Source organism: Lepus europaeus, chromosome 1 (assembly GCF_033115175.1).
Source record: "Lepus europaeus isolate LE1 chromosome 1, mLepTim1.pri, whole genome shotgun sequence".
NCBI lineage: Eukaryota > Metazoa > Chordata > Mammalia > Lagomorpha > Leporidae > Lepus > Lepus europaeus.
In genome coordinates this window covers 117,418,298-117,445,747 of record NC_084827.1, presented here as the reverse complement: position 1 = coordinate 117,445,747, position 27,450 = coordinate 117,418,298, and the positions used below count along the sequence as shown (strand labels likewise).

Here is a 27,450-nt window from a genome sequence, read left to right as displayed (position 1 = left end):
AATTTTAGGGGCCAGTGTTGTGGCATAGCAGGTTAAGCTTCCACCTGCAGTGCCAGCATCCTATATAGGCACCAGTTCAAGACCCCACTGCTCTGCCTCCCTGCTAACATGCTGGGAAAAGCAGTGGAGGATGGCCCAAGTCCTTGGACCCATGTACCCATGTGGGAGACTCTGAGTTCCTGGCTCCTGGCTTAAGCCTGGCCCAGCTGTGGCCATTTGAGGAGTGAACCAGTAAATGGAAGGTCTCTCTGTCCCTCCTCTCTAATTCTGCCTTCAAATAAGTAAAATAAATATTTTTTCTTTTTTTTAAATTTTTTTGACAGGCAGATTTAGACAGAGAGAGACAGAGAGAAAGGTCTTCTTTTCCATTGGTTCACCCCCAAAATGGCCGCTACGGCCGGCGTGCTGCACTGATCCGAAGCCAGGAGCCAGGTGCTTCTCCTGGTCTCCCATGTGGGCGCAGGGCCCAAGCACTTGGGCCATCCTCCACTGTACTCCTGGGCCACAGCAGAGAGCTGGACTGGAAGAGGAGCAACCGGGGCAGAATCTGGCGCCCCGACCAGGACTAGAACCTGGGGTGCCAGCGCTGCAGCTGGAGGATTAGCCAAGTAGCCATGGCACCGGCCAAAATAAATATTTAAAAAAAAAAAAAAGTTTTATTCTGTTCCTATAGCTGCCTGCCTGGACATCCCTGAGCAGTATAGGTTACACTTTGAGTGACACCTATTTACAGCTATGGAGAAGGCCAGCCCCTGCTTCCCATTGTGGGGTGTGAGCTGATGGTCCAAGCCATGACAGATGTTCTAAATCCAGATGAGTCTGTCCTCACAGGAAAAAAATCTAGGGAGAGGACAAGGAGGGGCAAAGGGTGACAGACTACCTATGTTTTCCTCTGATCCCTCTCCTTGCTCAGTAATCAGACAGAGGCAGAGAGAGAGAGAGCGAGCAAGGTCTTTGATCCGCTGGTACAATCCCCTGGCTTCAGATAGGTGCCGCTCCGGCCATTGCGGCCATCAGGGGAATGAACCAGCAGATCAAAGACCTCGCTCACTCGCTCTCTCTGCCTGTGCCTCTCTGTAACTCTGCCTTTCAAATAAATAAATCTTAAAAAAAAAAAAACAACTATATGCAGGGGACCAGCGCTGTGGCGCAGCAGGTTAAATCCCTGGCCTGAAGTGCTGGCATCCCATATGGGTGCCGGTTCTAGTCCCAGCTGTTCCTCTTCCAATCCAGCTCTCTGCTATGGCCTGGGAAAGCAGTAGAAGATGCCCAAGTCCTTGGGCCCCTGCGCCCACGTGGGAGACCCAGAAGAAGCTCCTGGCTCCTGGCTTTGGATTCGCGCAGCTCCAGCCATTGCAGCCATCTGGGGGGTTAACCAGCGGATAGAAGACCTCTCTCTCTGTCCCTACTTCTCTCTGTAACTCTTTCAAATAAATAAAATAAATCTTTTTTAAAAAGAACTATATGCAGATAACCAATTAGCATATTAAAAGATGCTTAATATAACTAATCATTAGGGAAATACTAATAAAAACAACAGTAAAATAGAGCATTGTTCAGAAACCAGAAGATACTGAAATACCCAACAAAAGCAGATTGATGAAACTACAGTATCTCCATGTAATAGACTATGATTTTCATTAATAGCCATTTGTGGGAAAGGGCCTTTGGCACATTGTTTAAGATGCCACCTCCCACATCAGAGTGCCTGGCTTTGATTCCCCACTCCAATCTTGACTCTATCTTTTTTTTTTTTTAGATTTATTGTATGTATTTGAAAGTCAGAATTACAGAGAGATAAGGAGAGAGAGAGAGAGAGAGAGAGAGAGAGAGAATCTTCCATCCATAGTTCACTCCACAAATGGCTACAACAGCCAGGAGCTTCTTCCAGTTCTCCCATGTGGGTGCAGGGGCTCAATCACTTGAGCCATCCTCCACTGCCCTCCCAGGTGCATTAGCAGGAAGCTGGATCAAAAGTGGAGTAGCTAGGACTCCAACTGGAGTCCATATGGAATGCCAGTGCTGCAAGTAGCAGCTTAACTTGCTACACCACAGTGCCAGCCCTGCAACTCTACCTTTCCACCAGTACAAACCTGAGAGGCAGAGGGAGTGGAGGGCTGTGATGATGGCTTCAGTAATTAGGTTCTTATGACCTGGGTAGGAAACCTGGAATGTACTTCGAGTCCCCAGCTTTTTTTTAAAGATTTTTTTTTAAAGATTTTTAAACATTTTTATTTATTTGAGAGGTAGACTTACAGACAGAAGAAGAGGTAGAGAAAGGTCTTCCATCCACTGGTTCACTCCGAAATGACCACAATAGCTGGAGCTGAGCCAATCTGAAGCCAGGAGCCAGGAGCTTCTTCTGGGTCTCCCACGCCAAGTGCAGGGGCACAAGCACTTGGGCCATATTCCAGAGCTGGATTGGAAGAGGAGCAGCCAGACATGAACCAGTGTCCATGAGGGATGCCAGTGCCGCATGTGGAGGCTTAGCCTGCTACACCACACCACTGGCCCCTGAGACCCCACCTTTGACACCAGCCTAGCCCCAACCAACCACTGTGGGCACTGGGGAGTAAACCAGTGGATGTAAGATTCTCTCTCTCTCTCTCTCTGCCTAATAATTTTTTAAAAATTTTAAATAACTATATTTCTAACAACCAATGACATTGAAAGAGGGTAAGACTGACTATATGACTTTACTTTGGAGGAAAAAAGGGAACCGTTTCTAAATGGAAAATACACAATCAGTGTTAGAGGTTATCTCTCAGTGATACCAGCATAGATGAATTTTTTGTTTTATTTTTGCTTATCCATTTTTATTATTTGAGAGTCAGAGAGAGAGAGAAAGGCTGACAGAGCAGGTGCCCATCTACTAGGTTCACTCCCCAGATTCCCACAACAGCCAAGTCTGGACCAGGACTAGAGCTAGGAGCCAGAAACATAATCTAGATGTCTCATAAGAGTGGCAGGAGCCCAATTACTTGAGCCATCACCACTGCCTCCCAGGGGGCTGCATTGGTAGGAAGTTGGAGTCAAGAGCCAGGGTTGGGAATTGAACCCAGACACTGATATTGGGAGGCAGGCATCGCAATCACTAGGCTAATCACCTGATCCTGTTCACATTTCTAAATCTCTAATCAACACACACTATGTGATAAGAAGGAAAGCAGCTCTGTAACTTCCTTCGCACAGGTACTTAGTAGCAGTGGTGGATCGTCCTCTGTTAACGTTCATTTATCGCTTCTTCCTTTCTCATCCACATGTCAGTGGGCTTACAGCCTCGATCAGAGTTTCCACAGTGAGAACAGAAGTTTTCTAACAAAAACTGTTTGTTTGCTCTTCTAGGTGGCTCCAACCGAAGAGAACGGGGTGCCCCACCACTTCCTCCCATCCCAAGGTGATCTTTGCCTGCTCTTCTCCACCCAGGCCCAAGAGCTGCTTCTGTTGTTGCTATATGAGAATTGTACACACCCTCCCTCCCATTTTTCTTCCCTTGTCCCCTTCACATTAGGAAAGAAGGGAAAGTGAGGAAAAGGCATGTGCTAGGGTGGGATGGGGAAGAAACGCACCTAGCTTGTTATATTGTACATATTCTCAAAGTCATTGCTCGCTTCAGCTGCAGCCGCCAGCGCTGGCTGCTGGGGATCCATAGCTTTTGCAGTAAGTAGGCAGAGATGAATTGGGTCCCAGCTTTCAACCAACCAAATGCAAACATGCACTGCTTATTTGGTACAGGCTGTAATTGTTAGAGTCTCTGAGAGCTGTTTCCTTTCATGCCTTTTTGCACGCGTGGCCTCCTGTTTCCATGAACCACAGACCTAAGCACATTGCTGAGCAAGGGCACACCTGAAACTTTTGTGGGTGCAGGACGGCCGATCTTGGACAGTCTGAGGTAGACTGTCCAGTAGAATAAAATGTGAGGCCCATATACAATTTCAAGATTCTAGTAGGTTACTATAAAAAGGTAGGAAAAAAAGTGAAATTAACTGTAATATATCTTATTTACCCTATACATCCAAAATATCAGTATAATCTGCAATCAGTATAAAAATTATTAATGATATATTTCACTTTTTTTGGTACTAAGTGTTCAAAATCTAGTATGTGTTTTACATTATAGCACATCTCCACTTGGACTACTCATGTTGTAAATGCTCAATAGCCACATGTGGCTGATGGCTACCATATTGGACAGCAAGGTCTGGAAGATGGAAACTAATGCAAAAATCTCACTTCAAAAACAAAAAAGGCAAAATGAGCTTTAGCAATTCAAGTGGTACCTAGAAATAAAGTGAGGAACCAGCACCTTGTTTGACAGCTTGACCATAGATTTTGGTCTCTTATTTTCCTCTTCCCTTAGTATCTGTGTGTAAGTGTTGCTTCACAGTACCAGGGTCAGAAACTGATCTAATAGGGCTTAGGGGCACATGGAATAAAGCCATTGGCAAGCAATTGAAACCCTGTCAGGGGTTCCAGCTCAGAACCAGCTGGCTTGCACGGCTCACTTGTCAGCTGGATGCCTGCCTGGCGGGTATGAAGCTGCCTGTGTTCCTCTCTCGCTGAGCAGGCTCTTTAGGGCTTGGATATGCTAGGCAGGCGTGGTAGGAGGGGAAGAGGCAGGCAGTGATATCAGATCAGAAATATGGAAGAAGAGAGATTTGAATTGATTGGCAAACTTGAAAGATTCACTCTGATGCTTCTGGGGTTGAGCAAACTGGGGAGATTGCTAGTAGAAACTAGAGGAAATTTGTTTTGAATCTTTTGGGGAGAATGATTTGTCTTGGATCTATGCAAATAAAGCTTCGCTTAAGGACCATAGGGAAGAGCCAGACTTGCCTTTTTTTACATGATTTTTGTTTACAAAATTTTACCGGGACTTTTAAATCTAGGTATAGAGTTGGAAAGCAATTTCCACTTAGATGTTTTATATGGTTGATTATGTTTAAAAGTACCATTGCTTATTTTTTAAAAGCACACAACCACATATGTTTATGTATATCTATCTAAGCTTTGTATCATGACTTCAGTGTATTCGTGCGTGTTGCTGGCAGATGCTAACAAGAAATCAATCCAAAGAAAAATCTGAAAGATGCATTCCTATTTATGGAATAAATAAATGTTTCATTTATATGAAAGCAAAAGAACTTAGAGTTCTGACAAGTAGGATGTTTAATAAATTATGAAGTTACTGATTTGAATATATTGTATTTTTATAACTTTCCTGGCCAATCTTGGGCTTAGTACATTACAGAATTTGTTTCTCCCCTCTCTTCTAATATTCATCTGGGGCTCATATTCATATTCATCTAGGGGCTCTTTACCCAAAGAGAATCAAGAAATACAAAGATGCAATAAGTTTGGCAGAGTATTTTTAAAGATTTTTTTCTAACATTTTGGTAATTTAGCAGTATTTTACTTGGAATTCTTCTAAGTCAGCAGTGATAAACATCCTTAAGATAAAGTCTAGTGAACAGTGGGCTTTGGCCTTCCTAGCAAATTCAAGGGAGAAAAGTCTGATCCAAAGACTGAAAGAACTGGATACCTTATATATCTCAACTTTGCAGGTACCATTCTAAAAGTCTGAAACAAGGTCACAGCTCAAAGTTGCTACTCAAGTACAATGTTTCACAATGTATTTTTAAGGGAGTGTCTCACACACCTACACCTTTAGTAACCTGATAGCATACAGTTCTGGTGAGAAAGATCTATGCCAACATTTTCCAACTATGGCAAATCATAAAAACCATTTTTTCCCTTCCCTGAAATCAGAGCTTACACATGTGTTTTTCCCAAAAAATTTTCAGATAAATGGATTCAAGATGCAATACAGTATTTTAACATTTACGTATCATTTTATATTGAAATGTATTACAGTATTAAAATTCAGTGTTCAGTATTTATTTCACTATGCATTTTATTTAGTAAAAGCAGAGAAAATGTTTAATCCAATGGTGCCTTACTTTGTGATTTGAAAGAAATCAACTTTTTATGTCTAAGTAAAAAATTACTTGCATATTTGTAAAAATGGTTAGGCCTTTATATTTTAACTTGTAATACCAATTTTGTTACTGTTAAAGTGCCTAAAAATTTTGGCATGAAATTAATCTTTCCCTGTTTATAGTCAGGGGCTGTAGGGGAAGAAAAAAAATTGTTCATACCATTGCACTATGTAAACAGACACATTTTGATATCTATGTTATCAGGATAGTTTAAGTGGTAGGTAGAACCTACCCTGACATCTGTATAAGTTAGCCAGACAATAAATAAAAGAATAATTATGGTGTCAACTGGTGGTTTTTCTTTAAATATGTCTGTGTAAATATAAATGAGAAAGTAAGTGTCTGTTTTCTGTTTTATGCTGTGGGAAATAAAGACAAACAAGAAAAGAATCCATGGGGCCGGCATTGTGGCATAGCAGTTAAAGGCAGAACCTGTATCCCATGTGGGCGCTGGTTTGTGTTCCACTCCACTTTTAATCCAGCTCCCTCCTAATGGCCCAAGTGTTTGGGCCCCTGCCACCCACATGGGAGACCCCAGTGAAGCTCCTAGCTCCTGGTTTCAGCCTGGCCCACTGCTGACTATTGCAGCCATCTAGGGAGTGAACCAGTGGAGATTCTCTCTCTCTCTCTCTCTCTCTCTCTCTCTCTCTCTGTGTGTGTGTGTGTGTGTGTGTCCCTCTCTCTGTCTCTCCCTCTCTGGAACTCTTTCAAAATAAATAAATAAATCTTTAAAAGAAAAAAGGAGAATCCAGATAAGTAATCATCATTGTACCTACCTGTACCGTCAATGTACCTAATCTCTTCCTTTTTGGTTTTCTCAATAACCTGCATCTTAGTCAAAATCCATTTACTGGAGGCAGAGGTAAAGATGAGTAGTGAGAGCAATGGAAGATGAAATTGCAAAGACTAGCATGGACACTGATAAATTTGGAAAGGTCAATGGGAATTTGGGAATGCACATGTGTGTATGTGTGTGTTGCAGTATCTCAGTATAGCACAATGGTTAAGAGCTTCAGAAGACAGAAGATCTGTTTCCATCTCTTACTTGCAAGTCACTTCTGTAAACCTGTTTCTTTTTCTCTTCATGTATGTATGTGTGTGTTTGTGTGTGCGTGTGTGTTTGAAAGGCAGAGCAACAGAGAGACAGAAATGTTGTATCTGCTGCTTCTCCCAAATATGCCTGCCATGGCCAGGACTGGGCCAGGCTAAAGCCAGGAGCCAGGAACTCCCTGGGCAGCAGCTTAACTACTGCATCGCAATACTTGCTCCAGACTATTTCCTTATTTACAAGGTGAAAAACTTACAGTGTCAATATGTGCATTAAATGAGATTAATCCACTCAGCACAGTAGCCTGACTTAATGTCGGCACTCAAAGTCACAGTCACTATCAATCTGAAGTGTTTATATAAATGATCACAAATCACTTACAGCCAAGTCGACTAGAGCAGGGACTTACTAAGTATAATATTAAAGAAAAGGAGCACTAACAGAAAAGAAATCTATATCAGGTTTACAATTAATTGAAGGCTTCCTGAGCATGTAACTGTCACTGGGCAATTTAGGATGGCCTCTTCTGTCTCCATGCATTCTCAACACTTGGCATTTCATGCCTGTCTCTGGAGCTACATTTAGCATATCCATGTTTTCTTGTGAGCAAATGTTTAAAATATCCCATCCATCAGCATTATAGCACAAATCTCTTTTTCCTAAAATGCTGCTTCCATTATTACAGAGATTACATGGGATGCTAATTAAGCCTAAGCTTTGGAATCCCCACTTTTGGGAGTTGTGGAGGGATATCCTTCTAATTGAATACACTTATATCTTTTTTTATTTGTGGTCTTATTTTTAAGTAGGGCAGCTGAATTATCTAAAGCTTCAGAACTCATAAAACCTGGATCTGTCCTGCGTTATTGTTCTCCTCAGCTTCTAATGCAGAATTCAACCAAGTGTCTGTCCTAAAAACCTTCTTATGCCACCACTGTCCCATGAGGACCCCAGATGGATAGAAGACAGCAAAATGGCTTGCCACCTCTGTACTCCAAGAGGGGCCTGCAAATATTTTTAAAACAATTTGGTCATTGCACTGCACACATTATATTGGAGTCAAAGGCCGGCCCTACAATGTGACCCATCTAGGAAATATGTTTGCCCTTTGAGGTCTCTGAGAAGTCAGTCTGGGTGTTTCTAGACATTGAGCTCAAATTTAGCTCAAAATTTTAAGCAGGGGCCGGCGCCGTGGCTTAACAGGCTAATCCTCTGCCTAGCGGCGCCGGCACACCAGGTTCTAGTCCCGGTTGGGGTGCCGGATTCTATCCCGGTTGCCCCTCTTCCAGGCCAGCTCTCTGCTATGGCCCGGGAAGGCAGTGGAGGATGGCCCAAATGCTTGGGCCCTACACCCACATGGGAGACCAGGAGAAGCACCTGGCTCCTGGCTTCGGATCAGCGCGATGAGCCAGCTGCAGCGGCCATTGGAGGGTGAACCAACGGCAAAAAGGAAGACCTTTCTCTCTGTCTCTCTCTCTCACTATCCACTCGGCCTGTCAAAAAAAAAAAAAAAAAAATTTAAGCAGGAAGGAGGCTAGTGCTGTAGCACAATAGGTTAAGCCACCACTTGGGATTTTGGCATCCATATAGGAGCACCAGTTTAAGTCCAGGCCACTCTGCTTCCAATTTAGCTCCCTGTAAATGCATCTGGGACACAGTGGATAATGGCTGTAGTACTTGAATCCCTGTCACCCATCTGGGAGACCCTGATAGAGTTCCTGGCTCCTAGCTTTAGCCTGGGCCAGCCCTGGCTGTTGGAGGCATTAGAGGAGTAAACCAGTGGATGTAAGATATCTGACTCTCCCTCTCTGTCACTCTAACTTTCAAATAAATAAATAGATTTTTTTTTTTGACAGGCAGAGTGGACAGTGAGAGAGAGAGAGAGACAGAGAGAAAGGTCTTCCTTTGCCATTGGTTCACTCTCCAATGGCCGCTGCGGCCGGCGCACCGCGCTGATCCGAAGCCAGGAGCCAGGTGCTTCTGGTCTCCCATGTGGGTGCAGGGCCCAAGCACTTGGGCCATCCTCCACTGCACTCCCGGGCCATAGCAGAGAGCTGGCCTGGAAGAGGGGCAACCGGGACAGAATCCGGTGCCCCGACCAGGACTAGAACCCGGTGTGCCAGCACCGATAGGCAGAGGACTAGCCTGTTGAGCCACAGCACCGGCCAATAAATATTTTTAAAAACTTATTTTTTGACTAGGAGGATTCCTGCCAGAACACCTGGAATATCCATCATGGACTTACTCTAAGTAGGTTTTAGTATTAAAGGACTCCCATCCTTTACCTGTTTTCTGTCTCTCTTAGTTTTAAAGGTTACCAATCAAAATGCTATCTATTTCAGATAGGTCCCTGAAACAAACAGCAGCTGTTTATTTGTACACTTGCTCATTCAAATCACTGAAAAACAATCATTGAGAAGTTATAATTTATTAAGCACTGGGAATATAAAGCTGTTACATAATAGGAAGTCATAAGTACTAGTCTTATAACCAAGGGGGTGGGTGTTCGACTCAGTAGTTATGATGCTATTTTGGATGCCCACATCCCATACAGGAGTCCTAGCTCTAGTTTCAGTTTCAGCTTTCTGCTAATATGTACCCCGGGAGGCAGCAAGGAATGGTTCAAGTACTTAGGTCCCTGCCACCCACATGGAAGACCCAGATTGAATGTAGACTCCTAGCTTTGGCCTGGTTCAACTCTAGTTGTAGGCATCTGGGGACAGAACCAGTAGCTGGAGGATCTCTCTCTTTTTCTCTCCACTCCCATAAAATTAAATACATAAATAAATAAAGTCTAGATCCAGTAAAAAACATTAGCCAGTAGGCACACTGCTCCACTCTTAACACTGGTTCTGGATTGCTCCTTACCACCAATACAAGGCTGCTTGGTTGACCATGTGCATGAAAGGGAAACTCTCTGAGATTTACTCATGGGGCAAAGATAAGGCTAGGTCCCAATGAGGCCACCATGGAATAAAGGGAAAACATTTACCACAGCAGTGGTAACAGTAATTTTATGCCATTAAGACATTACTTTGAATTTCCTTATCTAAATAACACCTACACATTGTTATTCATAGTCACCTCCAATAACTGATCACCTACCATGTGCTACATTTAAGCTAGGATCTTTGCAAATAGTATTGCATGTATTATTGCAATTCTCTGTGTCTTTACACACAGAGAATCATGCCTAAGTGGATTAGAAATTTGCCTGAAGGCATTTGCTTTTAGTGGATCTAGAATTCAAACTCAAAGCTCTCTGAGTAAATCCAAATCAGAAGTCATAATATCATTGTCAACTTTCCATTTTCCAGTTTTAAAAAAGTACATTTCATAAAAGCAAGGACAATTTAATAATCCAAGACTAAAAAAGACCTAATCTTAAGTAGGCTCAATTCAATAAGTACAGCTTCATGGAAATTCACCACACTGTCTTTCTTTTCCTCATTGGACTATGCACTGGAAAACGGACTGGATCAGCATGTGATGGCAGTGATCAACTTCTGTCTATACTTGGTTCTTTACAGTGTAGGGGATGCTTATAATCCCAGCTTTTTCAGCTCTTCTTAGCAGATACTATCTGCTGCCTCTTCAGCTGATTTCAGAAGAGCTGCTGAAATTCCTGTGTGGTTTCATTAAACAGTTACAACTTTCTGAAAGTTATCGTGTCGGGGTCAAACTGCAATGAGAATAGTTAATTTGTTCTCCTATGTCTTTCTCTTTCTTTGTCCTGTCCATTATTTGGGGGTGTTTCTGCTGTTCGTATAACAAATTTGTAGTATTGTTACTCCCCATGAGGTTGGGAAAAGCCACATGACTCTGAAATACAAAATACTAGAATTTTCTTTCTTGTAACAGCCAGAGGTAAGCCTTATGTTCCTGGCCTCAGCACACAGCCTAGCACAGTTCCTCAGTGGCACCACAGCAGCACTCTGCAGGAGGAAAAGCTGATCCCTGTGTCACAGACACAAGGCAAAGACTCAGAGATTCAGTGACTCGATCAAAGAACTCACTGTGGGGACAAGAGGGCTGACTGACCTCCTCTCTGAGTGTTCCAGCCACACTCTTTTCATAGCATTTTTATCCCTACTGTCTTCTCATTTGACAAATATGATTGAACATGTTCTCACTGAGAAGGAAGAGTAAGCTCAGTCAAGCACACAAAGGTCAGGAGCCAGCATTGTGGCACAGCAGGTTAATCTACTGCTCAAGATGCCTGCAACTCATATTGGAGCGCTAGTTCAAGGCCTGCTGGCCTGCCTACTCTACTTCAGATCCACCTTCTTCCTAATGCACTTGCAACAGATGATGGCTGATCTACTTGGGCCCCAGCCACCTATGTGGGAGATGCAGATGGAGTTGGTGTTCCTGGCTTTGGCTTGGCCCAACTCTGGCTGCTGTGACCATTTGAGGAGTGAACTAGCAGATGGAAAATCAATCTATCTATCTCTCTCTCTCTCTCTCTCTCCTCTCACTCCTCTCCCTCTCCCTTTCTCTCCTCCCTCTTCCTCTCTCTCTCTCTCTCTCTGCCTTTCAAATAAATGACTAAATAAATCTTTCTTTTAAAAAAAGGAGCTATCAGAGGAGCCTCGATAACATTCTGCTGAATGAAATAAGCTAGTCAAAAAACTAGGCAAATATTGTAGGAGTCCACTTTTATGAAGTACCTAAAGAAATCAAAAATAAAAACAGTAAAATAGTGACTGCCAAGTGCTAGGGAAAGGGAGTTGCTATTTAAAAGGTACAGAGTTTCTGCTTTGCGAGATGAAAAAGTTAGTTCTGTTTGACATTGTAAATATACTTAACACTACTGACTATGCATTTAAAAATAAATTTTATGCTACATTTTTTACAACAATAAAAAATTTACGTCTATCATCGAGCTCTGATGGTCCATTTCCCTCACGCTGTGTGCTACCTCACCTGTTCTGCCAAAGGAAAAAATCATGTAGCAATACATTCCTGCCCAGTAAGGATCAGCACTCTGCATTGACTGCATTGACTGTACATTCTGTTGATTTTGAATTGAGTGTGTTTGCAAACTGTGGCCTCTCTCCACACCACTTTCTAGTGAGTTCTGGTAAACAGTTTTGATCCGCAGTGCTATCACAAGGTGATAGCATGGGTTCTTCCATAAAGAACCACAGAAGAGTATCATGTGGATACTAAAGATGTTTAGGCATGGGCAGGCATTTGGTGTAGCAGTTAAGACACCTGCATCCCATATAGAAGAACCTGGATTTGTGTTTGGCCCCAGTTCCCAGTTCCAGCTTCCTGCTAATGCCGACTCTAGGAAGCAGCAGGTCTGGCTCAAGTCCCTGGGTCCATTATGGCACCCGCATGGGAAACCTGGATGGAGTTCCTGCTCCTGGCTTCAACTCAGCCCAGCTCCAGCTGTTACAGGCATTTGGGGAATGAACCAATGGAGGGAAACTCTGCCTGCCTTCCTGTTTCTCTTTCTCTCTTTTTCCCTCCTCTCTCTTAAATAGTAATAAAAATATATGAATAGAATTATAAAAAATTCAAAATGACTTTGAAGTAAATGATAAACAACAGAAGGGAAAGAACAACAAGGACTCAAGGTGATAGAAGTCTTATGACACTTGGCCGGCGCCGCGGCTCACTAGGCTAATCCTCCACCTGCGGCGCTGGCACCCCAGGTTCTAGTCCCGGTTGGGGTGCCAGATTCTGTCCTGGTTGCTCCTCTTCCAGTCCAGCTCTCTGCTGTGGCCCGGGAAGGCAGTGGAGGATGGCCTGAGTGCTTGGGCCCTGTATCCGCATGGGAGACCAGGAGGAAGCACCTGGCTCCTGGCTTTGGATCAGCACAGCGCCCTGGCCGTAGAGGCCACTTTGGGTTGAACCAACAGAAGGAAGACCTTTCTCTCTCTCTCTCTCTCTCTCTCTCTCTCTCAGAAGGAAGACCTTTCTCTCTCTCTCTCTCTCTCTCTCTAACTCTGCCTGTAAATAAATAAATAAATAGAAGTCTTATGACACTGTGAAGAACATCATAAACATCCCTTCTCCTGGGGAGGATAGACCAAGAATTGAGACCAGGAATGGAAGAAATATAGCTTAGGACAAACTGTGATCTCTGGAGATTTAAATAAAAAAGAAAACCCACTGAAGAGGAATCTGGACTTAAGGATTTGGCCAAAACAGCCTGTTCATTTGGACTCTCTCCAGGAACACATGCCCCTAGAGTAAGCAGGGAATGCCTGCACTGCTCTGGGATCGGGCACTGCACACTTACTGGTGTTTCACTCTTGGGAAATCACTACAAGATGGCAGAGCAGTGATTCTAATGCTCAAAGCATCATCTGGAAGCTCTGTTAAGACAGTCATGTAGGTTTGTGCCCACTGTTGGTCAGTGGGTTTGGAGTAGGTCCTAAGAATATGCAGTTCCTGTAACAACAGATACCACAGAAATAAAAAAAAAAAAAATCAGGATTAATACAAAGAGCTATATGCCAACAAACTGGAAAATCTAGAAGAAATGGATAGATTCCTAGAAATGTGCAGTCTACCAAAACTGAGTCATGAAGGCTCAGAAAACCTAAACAGGCCAATAACCAAGATGGAGATTGAATCAGTAATAAAGATCCTCCCAAGAAAGAAAAGCCCCGAACCTTACAGCTTCACTGCTGAATTCTATCAGACATTTAAAGAACAACTAACTCCAATTCTTCTCATGCTGTTCAAAATAATTGAAAGGGAGGGAATTTTCCCAAACTCCTTCTATGAAGCCAGCTTCTCTTTAATTCCTAAACCTGAAAAAGATACAACAGAGAAAGACAACTATAGCCCAATATTCCTGGTGAACATAAACACACACAAAAAAAATCCTCAACAAAATACTAGCCAATAGAATCCAAGAACATATCAGAAAGATCATTCACTGAGACCAAGTAAGATTTATCCCTGGGATGCAGGGATGGTTCAACATTCACCAGTCAATCAATATGATACATCACATTAACAAACTGAAGAACAAAAAACATATGAGTATTTCAATAGATGAGAGAAAGTGTTTTATAAAATACAACACCTTTTCATGATGAAAACCTTAAAAAAAACTGGATATAGAAGGAATAATCCTCAACACAATCAAGACAATCTACAATAAACCCACAGCCAGCATCTTATTGAATGGAGAAAAGTTGGAAGCATTCCCAATGATATCCAGAACCAGACAAGGATGCCCATTCTCACCATTGCTATTCAATATAGTCCTGGAACTTTTAGCTAGAGCCATTAGGCAAGAAAAAGAAATCAAAGGAATACAAATTAGAAAGGAGAAAGTCAAACTATCCCTATTTTCAGATGACTTGATGCTTTAGGGGAACCAAAAAACTCCACTAAGAGACTACTGGAAATCATAAAAGAGTTTATTAAAATGAAAGGACATAAAACAACACACAAAAATCAATAGCCTTTCCATACATAGACAACGACATGGCTGAGAAAGAACGTCTAAGATCAGTTCCATTCACAATAGCCACAAAAAAATCAAATTTCTTAGAATAAATTTAACAAAGGAAATCAATGATCTATATGATGAAAATGACAAAACATTAATGAAAGAAACAGAAAAAAATGTAAAAATCTTCCACTTCCATGGATTAGAAGAATCAATATCAAAATGTCCATACTGGGGGCCGGCGCCATGAGTGGGTTAATCCTCCGCCTGTGGCACCAGCATCTCATATAGGCATCAGTTCTAGTCCTGGATGCTCCTCTTCCAATCCACCTCTCTGCTATTGCCTGCAACAGCAGAAGATGGCCTGGTCCTTGGGCCCCTGCACCAATGTGGGAGACCCGGTAGAAGCTCCTGGCTCCTGGCTTCGGGTCAGCACAGCTCTGGCCATTGCGGCCATTTGGGGAGTGAACAATGGATGGAGGACCTTTCTTTGTCTCTCCCTCTCACTGTCTGTGACTCTACCTCTCAAATAAATCAATAAAATCTTTAAAAAAAAAAGTCCATACTACCAAAAGCAATTTACAGGTTCAATGTGATACCAATCAAAATACCAAAGACATTTTCAGATATTAAAAAAAATAATCCTCAAACAAATTCATATGGAAACTTAGGAGACCCCAAATAGCTAAAGCAATCTTATACAACAACAACAAAGCCAGAGGCATTACAATACCAGATTTCAAGACATACTACAGGGCAGTTATAATCAAAACAGTCTGGTACTGGTACAAAAACAGATGGCTAGAACAATGGAACAGAATAGAAATACCAGAAATCAACCCATGCATCCACAACCAATTTATTTTTAACAAATGAGATAAAATCAATCTGTGGAGTAAGGACAGTCTCTTCAACAAATGGTGCTGGGAAAACTGGATTTCCACATGCATAAGTATGAAGCAAGACCCCTACCTTACACCTTACACAAAAATCCACTCAAAATGGATCAAAGACTTAAATCTAAAACCTGATATCATCAAATTATTAAGAGAATTATAGAAATTCTTAGAGAATGATTGGAGAAACTCCACAAGACTTTGGCATAGGCAAAGACTTCTTGGAAAAGACCCAAGAGGCATAGGCAATCAAAGCCAAAACTGACAAATGGGATTACATCAAATTGAGAAGCTTCTGTACTGCAAAAAGAAACACTCAGCAAAGTGAAGAAGCAATTGACAGAATGGGAGAAATTATTTGCAAACTATGCAACTGATAAAGGATTAATAGCCATATAAAGAGATTAAGAAACTCAACAACAATAAAATGAACAAACAACCCAGTTAAGAAATGGACAAAGGACTTAAACAGGCATTTTTCAAAAGAAGAAATCCAAATGGCCAACAGACACATGAAAAAATGTTTGCAATCACTAGCCATCAGGGAAATGCAAATCAAAACTACAATGAGGTTTCACCTCACCCCAGTTAGAATGGCTTTCATAAAAAAAAAATCAGCAAGCAACAAGTGCTGGTGAGGATGTCAAGGAAAAGTACCCTAATCCACTATTGGTGGGAATGTAAACTGGTAAAGCCACTATGGAAGACAGTATGGATATACCTCAGAAATCTGAATATAGACCTACCATTTGCCCCAGCCATCACACTCCTGAGAATTTACCCAAGGGAAATAAAATCAGCTGTGAAAGAGTTATCTGTATCCCCATGTTCATTGCAGTTCAACTCGCAATAGCTAAGATACAGAATCAACCCAAATTTCCATCAATTGAATACAGGAGAAAGAAATTATGGGATATACACACCACAGAATACTACACAGTAGTAAAAAAGAATGAAATCTTGTCATTTACAACAAAATTAATGAAACTGGAAAACATCATACTTAGAATAAGCCAGTCCCAAAAGGACAAATATCATATGTTCTCCCTGATCTGTGATAACTAATAGAACACCTAAAAGGTAATCTATAGAAGTGAAATTAACACTTCAAGATGAAATGACTTTGAACAGCCCTTGTCTTGACTATTGAGGAATGGTTTTTTCCATACTATTTGTTGAAGTTGTTGAAGTTTTTACTTAGTAAAGAGTTAATCTTATGTGTATAAAGTTAATAGAAAATAGATCTTATGGGGCCGGCACCATGGGGCAGTAGGTTAATACTCCACCTTCAGTGCAGCATCCCATATGAGTGCTGGTTCTAATCCCAGCTGCTCCTCTTCCAATCCAGCTCTCCGCTGTGGCCTGGAAGAGCAGTGGAAGATGGCCCAGGTGCTTGGGCCCCTGCCCCCGCATGGGAGGCCAGGGAGAAGCACATGTCTCCTGGCTTCAGATTGGCATAGCTCCGGCTGTTGCGGCCATTTGGGGAGTGAACCAACGGAAGGAAGACCTTTCTCTCTATATTTCCTTCTCACTATCTGTAACTCTACCTTCAAATAAATAAATAAAATCTTTAAAAAATAAAATAGATCTTAGTAAAAAATAAGAATGGGAATAGGAGAGGGAAGAGGAAGAGCGTTGAGAGTGTAGGTGGGAGGGCAGGTACCAAGAGAAAAATCACTATATTCCTAAAGTTGTATTTATGAAAAGCATAAAGCTTTATTCCTTGAATAAAAGGTTTCTGAGGAAAAAATTACAAAAAATTAAAGAAATCAAAGACACAAAAGATGTAAAAATCTTCCATGTTCGTGTATTGGCAGTATTAGTATCATCAAAGTGTCCATACTATTGAAAGCAATTTACAGATACAGTGTGATAGCAAATAAAATATCAATGGCATTAGTCTCAGATATAGAAAAAATGATGCTAAAATTCATACGGAAACACAAGAGACCCCAAATAGCTAAAGCAATCTTATACAACAAAAACAAATCCAGAGGCATCACAATACCAGATTTCAAACATACTCCAGGGCATTTTATAACCAAAACTGGTACTGGACTGGTACTGGCAAAAAACAGAATGTAGACCACTGGAACAGAATAGAAATGCCAGAAATCAATCCACACATCTACAACCAACTTATCTTTGACAACAAAGCTAAAATCAATCCCCAGAGCAAGGACAGTCTGTCTCTTCAACAAATGGTTCTGGGAAAACTGGTCTCCACATGCAGAAGTATGAAACAAGACATCTATCTTATACTTTACTTACACTAAAATCTACTCAAAATGGATCCAGGTGGGCTGGCACTGTGGCATAGCAGGTAAAGCTGCAGCCTGAGACTCCAGCATCCGATATGGACACTGGTTCGATTCCTGGCTGCACCACTTCTTTTTTTTTTTTTAATTTTTTAAAAGATTTATTTATTTGAAAGAGTTACAGAGAGAGTTACTCCCCAGATGGCCGCAACAGCTGGAGCTGTGCCGATCCGAAGCCAGGAGCCAGGAGCCAGGAGCTTCTTCCAGGTCTCCCACATGGGTGCAGGGGCCCAAGGACTTAGGCCATCTTCTACTGCTTTCCTATGCCATAGCAGAGAGCTGGATTGGAAGAGGAGCAGCCGGGACTAGAACTGGTGCCCATATGGGATGCTGGCACTGCAGGCTAGGGCTTTAACCCTCTGCGCCACAGCGCCGGCCCCTGTACCACTTCTGATCAAGCTCCCTGCTAATGGGCCTGGGAGAGCAGCAGAAGATGGCCCAAGTCCTTGGGCCCTTGCACCCATGTGGGAGACCTGGATGAGGCTTCTGGCTCTTGGTTTTGGCTTGGCACAGCCCCTACTGTTGTAGCCATTTGGAAAGTGGGCCAGCAGATGGAAGATCTCCTCTCTCTCTCTCTCTCTCTCTCTCTCTCTCTCTCTCTCTCTCTCTCTAACTCTAACTTTCAAATAAATAAATCTCAAAGAAAAAAAAAAAACAATGGATCAAGGACCTAAATCTACAACCTTATACCATCAAATCACTGTAGAACATTGGGTAAACTCTGCAAAGACTTCTTGGAAAAAAAACCAGAAACACAGGCAATCAAACCTAAATTAACAAATGGGAGTACATCAAGCTGAGAAGCTTTTATACTGTAAAACACTGAGCAAAGTGAAGATACAACTGACAGAATGGGAGAAAATATTTGCAAACTATAAAACTGATAAAGGATAATATCCAGAATTTATAAAAAGCTTAAGAATCTCAACAACAACAAAACAAACAACCCAGTTAAGAATTGCGAAAGGAATTTGAACAGGTATTTTTTAAAAGAGGAAATTCAAATGGCCAACAGACACATTGAAAAATGCTCAGGATCACTACCCATCAGGGAAATGCGATTCAAAACCACAATGAGGTTTCACCTCAGCCCAGTTAGAATAGCTCTCATACAGAAACCAACAAACAATAAATGCTAGTGAGGATGTGGGGGAAAAGTACCCTAATTCACTGTTGCTGGGAATGTAAACTGGTGCAGCCATTGTGTTAGACAGTATGGAGATACCTCAGAAATCTGAAAATAGATATACCATGTGACCCAGCAATCCCACTCCCAGGGAATTTACCCAAGGGAAATGAAATCAGCTTATGAAATAGTTATCTGTATCCCCGTGGTCACTGCCGCTCAATTCCTAATAGCTAAAATATGGAATCAACCCCGATGTCCATCAACTGATGACTGGGTATAGAAATTACAGTATTTATACACTAAGGAATACTACTCAGTGATTACAAAAACAGAAATCCTGTCTTTTGCAACAAAATGGGTGCAACTGGAAACCATTATACTTAGTGAAATAAGCCAGTTCCAAAAAGATACCATGTGTTTTCCCTGATCTATGATAAGCTAATAGAGTATGTAAAATGTAATGTTTTGGAGTGAAATTGACATTTTACAATTGGATGATTATTTACAGCCCTTGTCTCTACTGTTGAGAAGCAGTGTTTCTTTCTTCATACTATTTGTTGAACTCTTTACTTACTGTAAGATTAATCTTATAAGTATTAGGTAAAATGAAAATAGATCTTTGTAAAAATTAATAGTGGGAATAGGAGAGGGAGGAGGAAGAAGGGTAGGAGCATGGAAGGGAGATAGGGTAGGGTGGAAAGTATCATTATGTTCCTAAATTTGTATATATGACATACATGAAATTTGTACACCTTAGTAAAATTTTAAAAAATAGGGATTGGCGCTGTGGCTTGGTAAGTTAAGCCTCCTCCTGCAGCATCAGAATCTTCTGTGGGTGCTGGTTTGTGTCCCAGCTGCTCCTCTTCAGATCCAGCTCTCTCTTAATGACCTGGAAAAGCAGTGGAAGATGACCCAAGTGCTTGGTCCCCTGCACCCACGTGAGGGACCCAGAAGAATCTCCTGGCTCCTGGCTCCAGACTGCCCAGCTCCACTTGGACAGGCATTTGGCAAGTGAACCAGTGGATGGAAGACCTTTCTATCTCTCCCTCTCTCTGTCTGTAACTTTCCCTCTCAAATAAATAAATAAATCTTTGAAAATTTGTTAATAAAAATAAAAGAATATGCATTTCCAACAGGGCTTTTAGGTGATGCTTTTTGCAGCTGGTTCTCAGACCACACTTTGAGTAGCTGTGGTCATTATCAATAATTAAACTATTTTCTGGGGCTGGTGTTGTTGCACAGTAGGTCATGCCACTGCATGAGACTCCAACATCCCATATGAGCACTGTTTTTTTTTTTTTTTTTTTTTTTTTTGACTGGCAGAGTGGACAGTGAGAGAGAGAGAGAGAGAGAAAGGTCTTCCTTTGCCGTTGGTTCACCCTCCAATGGCCGCCGCAGCCGGCGCACCACGCTGATCCGATGGCAGGAGCCAGGTGTTTATCCTGGTCTCCCATGTGGGTGCAGGGCCCAAGTACTTGGGCCATCCTCCACTGCCTTCCCGGGCCACAGCAGAGAGCTGGCCTGGAAGAGGGGCAACCGGGACAGAATCCGGCGCCCCGACCGGGACTAGAACCCGGTGTGCCGGCGCCACAAGGCGGAAGATTAGCCTATTGAGCCACGGCGCCGGCGAGCATTGTTTTGAGTCTTGGCTGCTCCACTTCCAATACAGCTCCATGCTAATGCTCCTGGGAAAAGCACCAGAAGATGGCCCAAGTGCTTGTTTCCATGTGGGAAACCCAGATGTAGTTCCAGGAGTCTGCCCTTATCTAGCCCCGGCTGTTGTGGCCATTGGGGAGTGAACCAATGGATGGAAGATCTGTGTGTGTGCGTGTGTGTGTATGTGTGTGTGTTTCTCCCTCTCTCTCTGTAACTCTGCCTTTCAAATAAGTAAATCTTCGGCTGGCGCCGCAGCTCAATAGGCTAATCCTCCGCCTTGCAGCACCGGCACACCGGGTTCTAGTCCCGGTCGGGGAGCCGGATTCTGTCCCGATTGCCCCTCTTCCAGGCCAGCTCTCTGCTATGGCCAGGGAGTGCAGTGGAGGATGGCCCAAGTGCTTGGGCCCTGCACCCCATGGGAGACCAGGAGAAGCACCTGGCTCCTGCCATTGGATCAGCGTGGTGCGCCGGCCGCAGCGCGCCTACCGCGACGGCCATTGGAGGGTGAACCAACGGCAACAGGAAGACCTTTCTCTCTGTCTCTCTCTCTCACTGTCCACTCTGCCTGTCAAAAAAAAAATAAGTAAATTTTTATAAAATAATTATTAAACTATTTTTTGCATGAAACTAATATGTATGTATAACATCAAACCTAAAAACAAGTTCATATTTAGAATCACAGTTGAAAAAACTTAGCTGACTAAAGGAGAAAACCAGTAGGCATGGCACTGTTGTAATCAAAGAATAATTATGCATTATAATTACCCAATATTCTGTCTTTAACCATTACTCATTTTTATTAATCTTTTGTTGTTATTGCCTTGCCCACATATCATGGGAAGTTGGGGCAGAATCCAGATGTTAATAAATGTTAATTATGGATTTTTTAAAATCAAAACAGCAAAAATAATGAAAAGACCAATTCATGAAAGTTGACAAGCCTTCACCCTTAATCATCTCAAGGTTAAATAATGATCAGAATTCTTTCAGTTGAAGCACTTATGCTGCATTTTGATGTCTGACTATCACATAAATATAACTGTGCTATTAGGCTCTATTTTTCATTGCAGATGATATTGATGCATCCTTGTGTGGTATAGTCTGACACAGTAAAATCGTTACTCTCTAGGTAAGGATATTCATAAAAATGTAATTATCGTAATCAGAACAGACTTTAAGCTCATGAGCAGGGACTGCCAGATTTGTGATTGGCAGTTTTCAATCACTTTGTGTATAACAAAGAAACTTCTTAATGCAGCCCTGTGAATCACTGATGTCTTGCTTTGGGTGTTGTGAGATGGTGGTGACAACTCTTGTTAGCCTCTTTGGCCTGGCTTTGGGTAGGACTGCACACAGAGTTTTGACCTATTTCATTCAGTTTATCCACAGCAGATTTAAAAGATTTGCTGTTTGCTGAGAGAATGCTTTGAGAAAAAAAGAGACCACAGTAAGACTGCCTTGATAAGAAATAGTAACCTGACTACTAAACATTCATCATTTTAATTCTCAATAACTTGCTGGTAGAAGAATCCTAGAGCTGCTATTATATGCACCATGCCACCTGGGGTAAATGTAGCAAGTGCCATCAGTGGAATTATACCCCTGACCAGCCTGAGTGTCCTGTGCCCTGGATGTCCCAAATGCTGGTTAAGACTCATGCTGGAGGATTCCAAGATGGCGGAATATGGAGGGAGCTTACTGCTCTACTCTAGGAAAAGATGGTTAAAAAAAAAAAGTGAAAGAGTGCAATCTCAGGGAACAGTTAGAGAGAAAACTGCAGAGGAAATTTCATGCAAATTAGAGGGACACTGTGGATCTATGCTGAGGGTAGGGACACAGACAACTCAGGACCCCAGCAGCTGAGAGGCTCAGCACCAGCTTTGGCAAGTGAGGTGAGAGACCAGACTGCAGCAGCTATAAAGCTGAGGGCAGAGCCTGGCGTGAATCTGGCTTGGACTCATGTCAGGGACAATGTACCTGCCAACCTAGAAGGGAAAAAAGGGGGCACGTTTCTCTCTCCCCGACCACCCATCTTCTGTGTCCTGTAACAAGCTGAGAAAGGCAAGTGCCATTCTGGACATATGTAACTGTTGCACCAGATTGTGTCCACATGCCCAGCTACAGCAGAGAGGATACACCTGAGTCTGGCTGGGAGAATGGATAGGGGGCTGAGTGCTCATGACTGTGGAAGCCTTGTGTGCTGGGACTGTGAAAATACTGTGGCTGCTTGGCGGGGGGAAGGGGGGCGGTGGGGAGTACAGAGTATAGTTGAAATTCTGGGCAGTCACTGTGGGTGGCTCCACAGACTCAGGGCTTTCTGATTCCCTAGTGAAGGTCATTGCTGCGGGATCCATGCTCATACTGTGGCAGCGTGAATAAATAAATAGCCCAATAGGGCTAGTGTCCAGGCCTTAATCACCTTTGAGAAGAGGAGGTAAGCATGAGACTACACCAACAGAGCTTATCAAACCTACCCTCTAATTAAAGAGAGAGAGAGAAAGAGAGAGATTTAACACACCCAAGTTGGGTATCACCTTGAACACTCCCCTCATCCTGGAAGCACTGAACAGAGCTCCCTGGCCACACCCAACACACGTCTCTGGTTATTCACTAAAACAGCAGATACTTTACTAAGGCACAAAGGCATAGTCCAAAAATAAAAGCTATCACAGGGGCTGGCGCTGTGGCATAGTGGGTAAAGCCACTGCTTGCAGTGCTGGCATCCCATACAGGCACCGGTTCCAGTCCCAGCTGCTCCACTTCCAATCCAGCTCTCTGCTATGGCCTGGGAAAGCAGTAGAAGATGGCCCAAGTCTTGGGCCCATGCACCCGTGTGGGAGACCTGGAAGAAGCTCCTGGCTTTTGGCATTGGATCAGTACAACTACAGCCATTGCAGCTATCTGGGGAGAAACCAGCAGATGGAAGATCTCACTCTCTCCTCTATCTCTCTCTGCCTCTGCTTCTCTGTAACTCTGCCTTTCAAATAAATAAATAAATCTTTAAAAACTAAAAAAAAAGCCATCATGGAGAAGGGGAGCAAATATCTCCACAAATGCCTAAAAATAAATGCAGCAATTCATAAAACAAGAATAAAGAAGACAACATGACACCCCCAAAGGAACACATCACTTCAATACTAAAATGTGAAGATGAAGAGATTGAAGAAATACCAGAAATGGAATTCAAAGAATTGATCATAGGATTACTTAGAAGTAATCAGAAGCAAATCCACAAATTAAAGAAATCCATACATGACATGAATGAAAATTTTTCCCATGAAACAGAGATTTTTAAAAAGAAATCAAAATGAAATATTGGAAATGAAGAATTCAATAGATCAAATAAAAAGTGTGGTAAAAAGCCTTAACAACAGACTCAGTGAAGCAGAAGAAAGAATATCCAAGTTAGAAGATAAATCTCAAAATTCTACAGTCAGATCAAAGAAAAAAAGAAGAAATTAGAAAACTGAAAACCAGTGTTGGAGATCCATGGAATACTATCCAATGACCCAACATATGGGTCTTAGGAGTCCCTGAAGGTATGGAAAGAGAGAATGGATTAGAAGGCCTTTTTAGTGAAATAATTACAGAAAACTTCCCTAATTTGGAGAAAGAAATGGATGTCCAAGTACATGAAACACATAGAATTCCTAATAGACATGACAGAAAAGATCTTCACCATGACACATTATAGTCAAACTCCCCACAGTGAAACATAAAGAAAAGATGCTAAAATGTGCATGACAGAAATGCCAGACTACTTTCAGAGGATCCCCAATTAGACTCACAGCACACTTCTCATCAGAAACCTTATAGGCTAGGAAAGAATGGTGAGATATAATCCAAGTCCTAAGAGAAAAAAACTGCTAACCCAAAATGCTGTACCCTACAAAGCTCTAATTTATGAATAAAGGTGAAATAAAGACCTTCCATAACAAACAGAAATTGAAACAATTTGTCACTGCTTGTCCAGCCTTAAAAAAAGATGCTTAAGGATCTGCTACACAGAGAAACAAAGAAACATGGTCAACTCTATGAAAGTAGGTGAAGGCAGAAAATCTCCCAGAAAGTACAAAGGAAATCCAAAGTAAAAATAGGAATATTTATGGAAAAATGGAAGGAAACAGTCATTACTTATCAAAAGCCACCTTGAACGTAAATGGCCTCAACTCTCCAGTTAAAGATACAGACCAGCAGAATGGATTAAAAATCAAAACCCATCTATTTGCTGTCTACAAGAAACACATCTCACCAACAGATATACACAGACTGAAAGTGAAAGGATGGAAAAAGATATTCCGTGCTAACAGAAACAAAAAAGAGCTGGTATAGTCATCCTAATATCAGACAAAATAGACTTTAACATAAAAACTGTTAAGAGAGACAAAGATGGACACTGTAATGATTAAGGGATCAATTCAACAGGATGATGTGACTATAATAAATGCATATACACCTAAATACAGGGCACCTGGCTATTTAAAAGAAATATTAATGGATCTAAAGGGAGACATAGACTCCCATGCAACAGAAATGGGGTACTTCAATACCCCACTTTCAGCAAAGGACAGAGCAACCAGACAGAAAATCAGCAAGGAAACAACAGAGTTAGTAGACACTATAAAGCAAATTGACCTTATGGATATCTACAGAACTTTTCATCCTACAGTTGCAGAATATACAATCTTCTCACCACTGCATGGAACCTTCTCCAGGACAGACCACATGCTAGGCCACAAAGCAAGTCTCAGCAAACTCAAAATAATCAGAATAATACCATGTGTCTTCTTGTAACACAATGGAATGAAGCTGGAAATCAACAACTCAAGAATCTCTGAAACATACATAAACACATGGAGACTGAACAACATGCTCCTGAATGAACAGTGGGTCATAGAAGAAATAAAAAAATTTTTGGAAACAAATGAAGACAACAGTACAACATATCAAACCTTATGGGACACAGCAAAAGCAGCATTAAGAGGAAAGTTTATAGCAAATGGTGCCTACAACAAGAAACTGGAAAAAGCACTAAATAAAGAGCTATCAATGCATCTCAAGGACCTAGAAAAATAACAGCAAACAAAACCCAAAACTAGTAGGGGAAAGGAAATAATTAAAATTAGAGAAGAAATCAACAAAATTGAAATCAAGAAAAAATACCAAAGAACAGTGAAAAAGAGGTGCTTTTTTTAAAAAAATGAACAAAATTGACACACTATTGGCCCAACTAACCAAAAAAACGTGGGAGAAGACCCACATAAATAAAATCAGAGATGAAAAGGCAGGGTAACAATAGAAATCATGAATATAAAAAGAATCATCAGAAATAACTACAAAAAACTATATGCCAACAAATCAAGAAACAGAAAAAATAGATTCCTGGATACATACAACCTTCTTAAATTGAGCCATGAAGACAGGAAAGAAAGCCTAAACAGACCAATAACCAATACTGAATCAGTAATAAAGACCCTCCCAACAAAGATTCACCACTGAATTTTACCAGACATTAAAGAAAAACTAACTCCAATTCTTCTCATGCTGTTCAAAATAATTGAAAGGGAGGGAATCTTTCCAAACTCCTTCTATGAAGCCAGAATCATCTAATTCCTAATTCCTAAAATATACATAAAGACAACTATAGAACAATATCCCTGAAGAACACAGACACAAAAAATTCCTTAACAAAATACTAGCCAATTGAATCCAAGAACACATCAGAAAGATCATTCACTGGGACCAAGTAAGATTTATTCCTGGGATGCAGTGATGGTTCAACATTCACCAATCAATCAATGTGATACATCACATTAAAATGAAGAACAAAAACCATATGATTATCTCAATAGATGCAGAGAAAGCATTTTATAAAATACAACACCCTTTCATGATGAAAATCTTAAAAAAAGAAACTGGAGGGCTGGCACCGTGGCTTAACAGGCTAATCCTCTGCCTTGCGGCGCCGGCACACCGGGTTCTAGTCCTGGTTGGGGCGCTGGATTCTATCCCGGTAGCCCCTCTTCCAGGCCAGCTCTCTGCTATGGCCAGGGAGTGCAGTGGAGGATGGCCCAAGTGCTTGGGCCCTGGACCCACATGGGAGACCAGGAGAAGCACCTGGCTCCTGGCTTCAGATCAGCGCGATGTGCCGGCCGCAGCGGCCATTGGAGGGTGAACCAACGGCAAAAAGGAAGACCTTTCTCTCTGTCTCTCTCTCTCTCACTATCCACTCTGCCTATAAGAAAGAAAGAAAGAAAGAAAGAAAGAAAGAAAGAAAGAAAGAAAGAAAGAAAGAAAGAAAGAAAGAGAAACTGGATGCAAAAGGAACATTCCTCAACAAAATCAAGGCAATCTATGACAAACCCATGACCAATATCCTATAGAGTGGGAGAAAAGCTGAAAGCATTCCAACTGAGATCCAGAACCAGACAAGGATGCCAATCTCACCACTGCTACTCAATATAGTCTTGGAAGTTTTAGCCAGAGCTATTGGGCAAGAAAAAGAAATCAAAGGCATACAAATTGGAAATGAGAAAGTCAAACCATCCCTATATTCAGATAACATGATTCTATATATAGGGGAACCAAAAAACTCCGATAAGACACTATTGGAACTCATAGAAGAGTTTAGTGATGTGAAAGGATATAAAATCAACACACAAAAATCAATAGCCTTTCCATACATAAACAATGACATGGCTGAGAAAGAATGTCTAAGATCAGTTCCATTCACAATAGCAGCAAAAAAATCAAACACTTTGGAATAAATTTAACCAAATTCATCAAAGATCTCTACCATGAGAATTACAAAACATTAAAGAAAGAAACAGGAGAGAAAAAAAATTTAAAATGTCTTCCATGTTAATAGATTGGAAGACTCAATATCATCAAAATTTTCATACAACCAAAAGCGATTTACAAATTCAATGTGATATCAATCAAAATACCAAGAACATTCTTCTCAGATATAGAAAAAACAATGCT

At 41.7% G+C, this 27,450-nt stretch overlaps 1 protein-coding gene and 1 long non-coding RNA gene across 5 annotated transcripts in view; one reads left to right on the top strand and one right to left on the bottom strand.

The window, feature by feature from the left end:
* The window catches only part of WIPF1 (WAS/WASL interacting protein family member 1), a 124,886-nt gene extending 118,599 nt beyond the window's left edge, over positions 1-6,287 (top strand). For all 4 annotated transcript variants that reach the window (XM_062188063.1, XM_062188091.1, XM_062188073.1 and 1 more), the window contains exon 8: positions 3,346-6,287. In XM_062188063.1, the coding sequence (XP_062044047.1) occupies positions 3,346-3,401 (56 nt within the window). In that variant the 3' untranslated portion in view covers positions 3,402-6,287. The remainder of the gene's footprint in view (positions 1-3,345) is intronic.
* The window catches only part of LOC133757573 (uncharacterized), a 102,296-nt gene that overhangs the window by 15,483 nt on the left and 59,363 nt on the right, over positions 1-27,450 (bottom strand). The window contains exon 3 of the long non-coding RNA XR_009865698.1: positions 2,257-2,416. This is a non-coding gene — a long non-coding RNA (uncharacterized LOC133757573). The remainder of the gene's footprint in view (positions 1-2,256; positions 2,417-27,450) is intronic.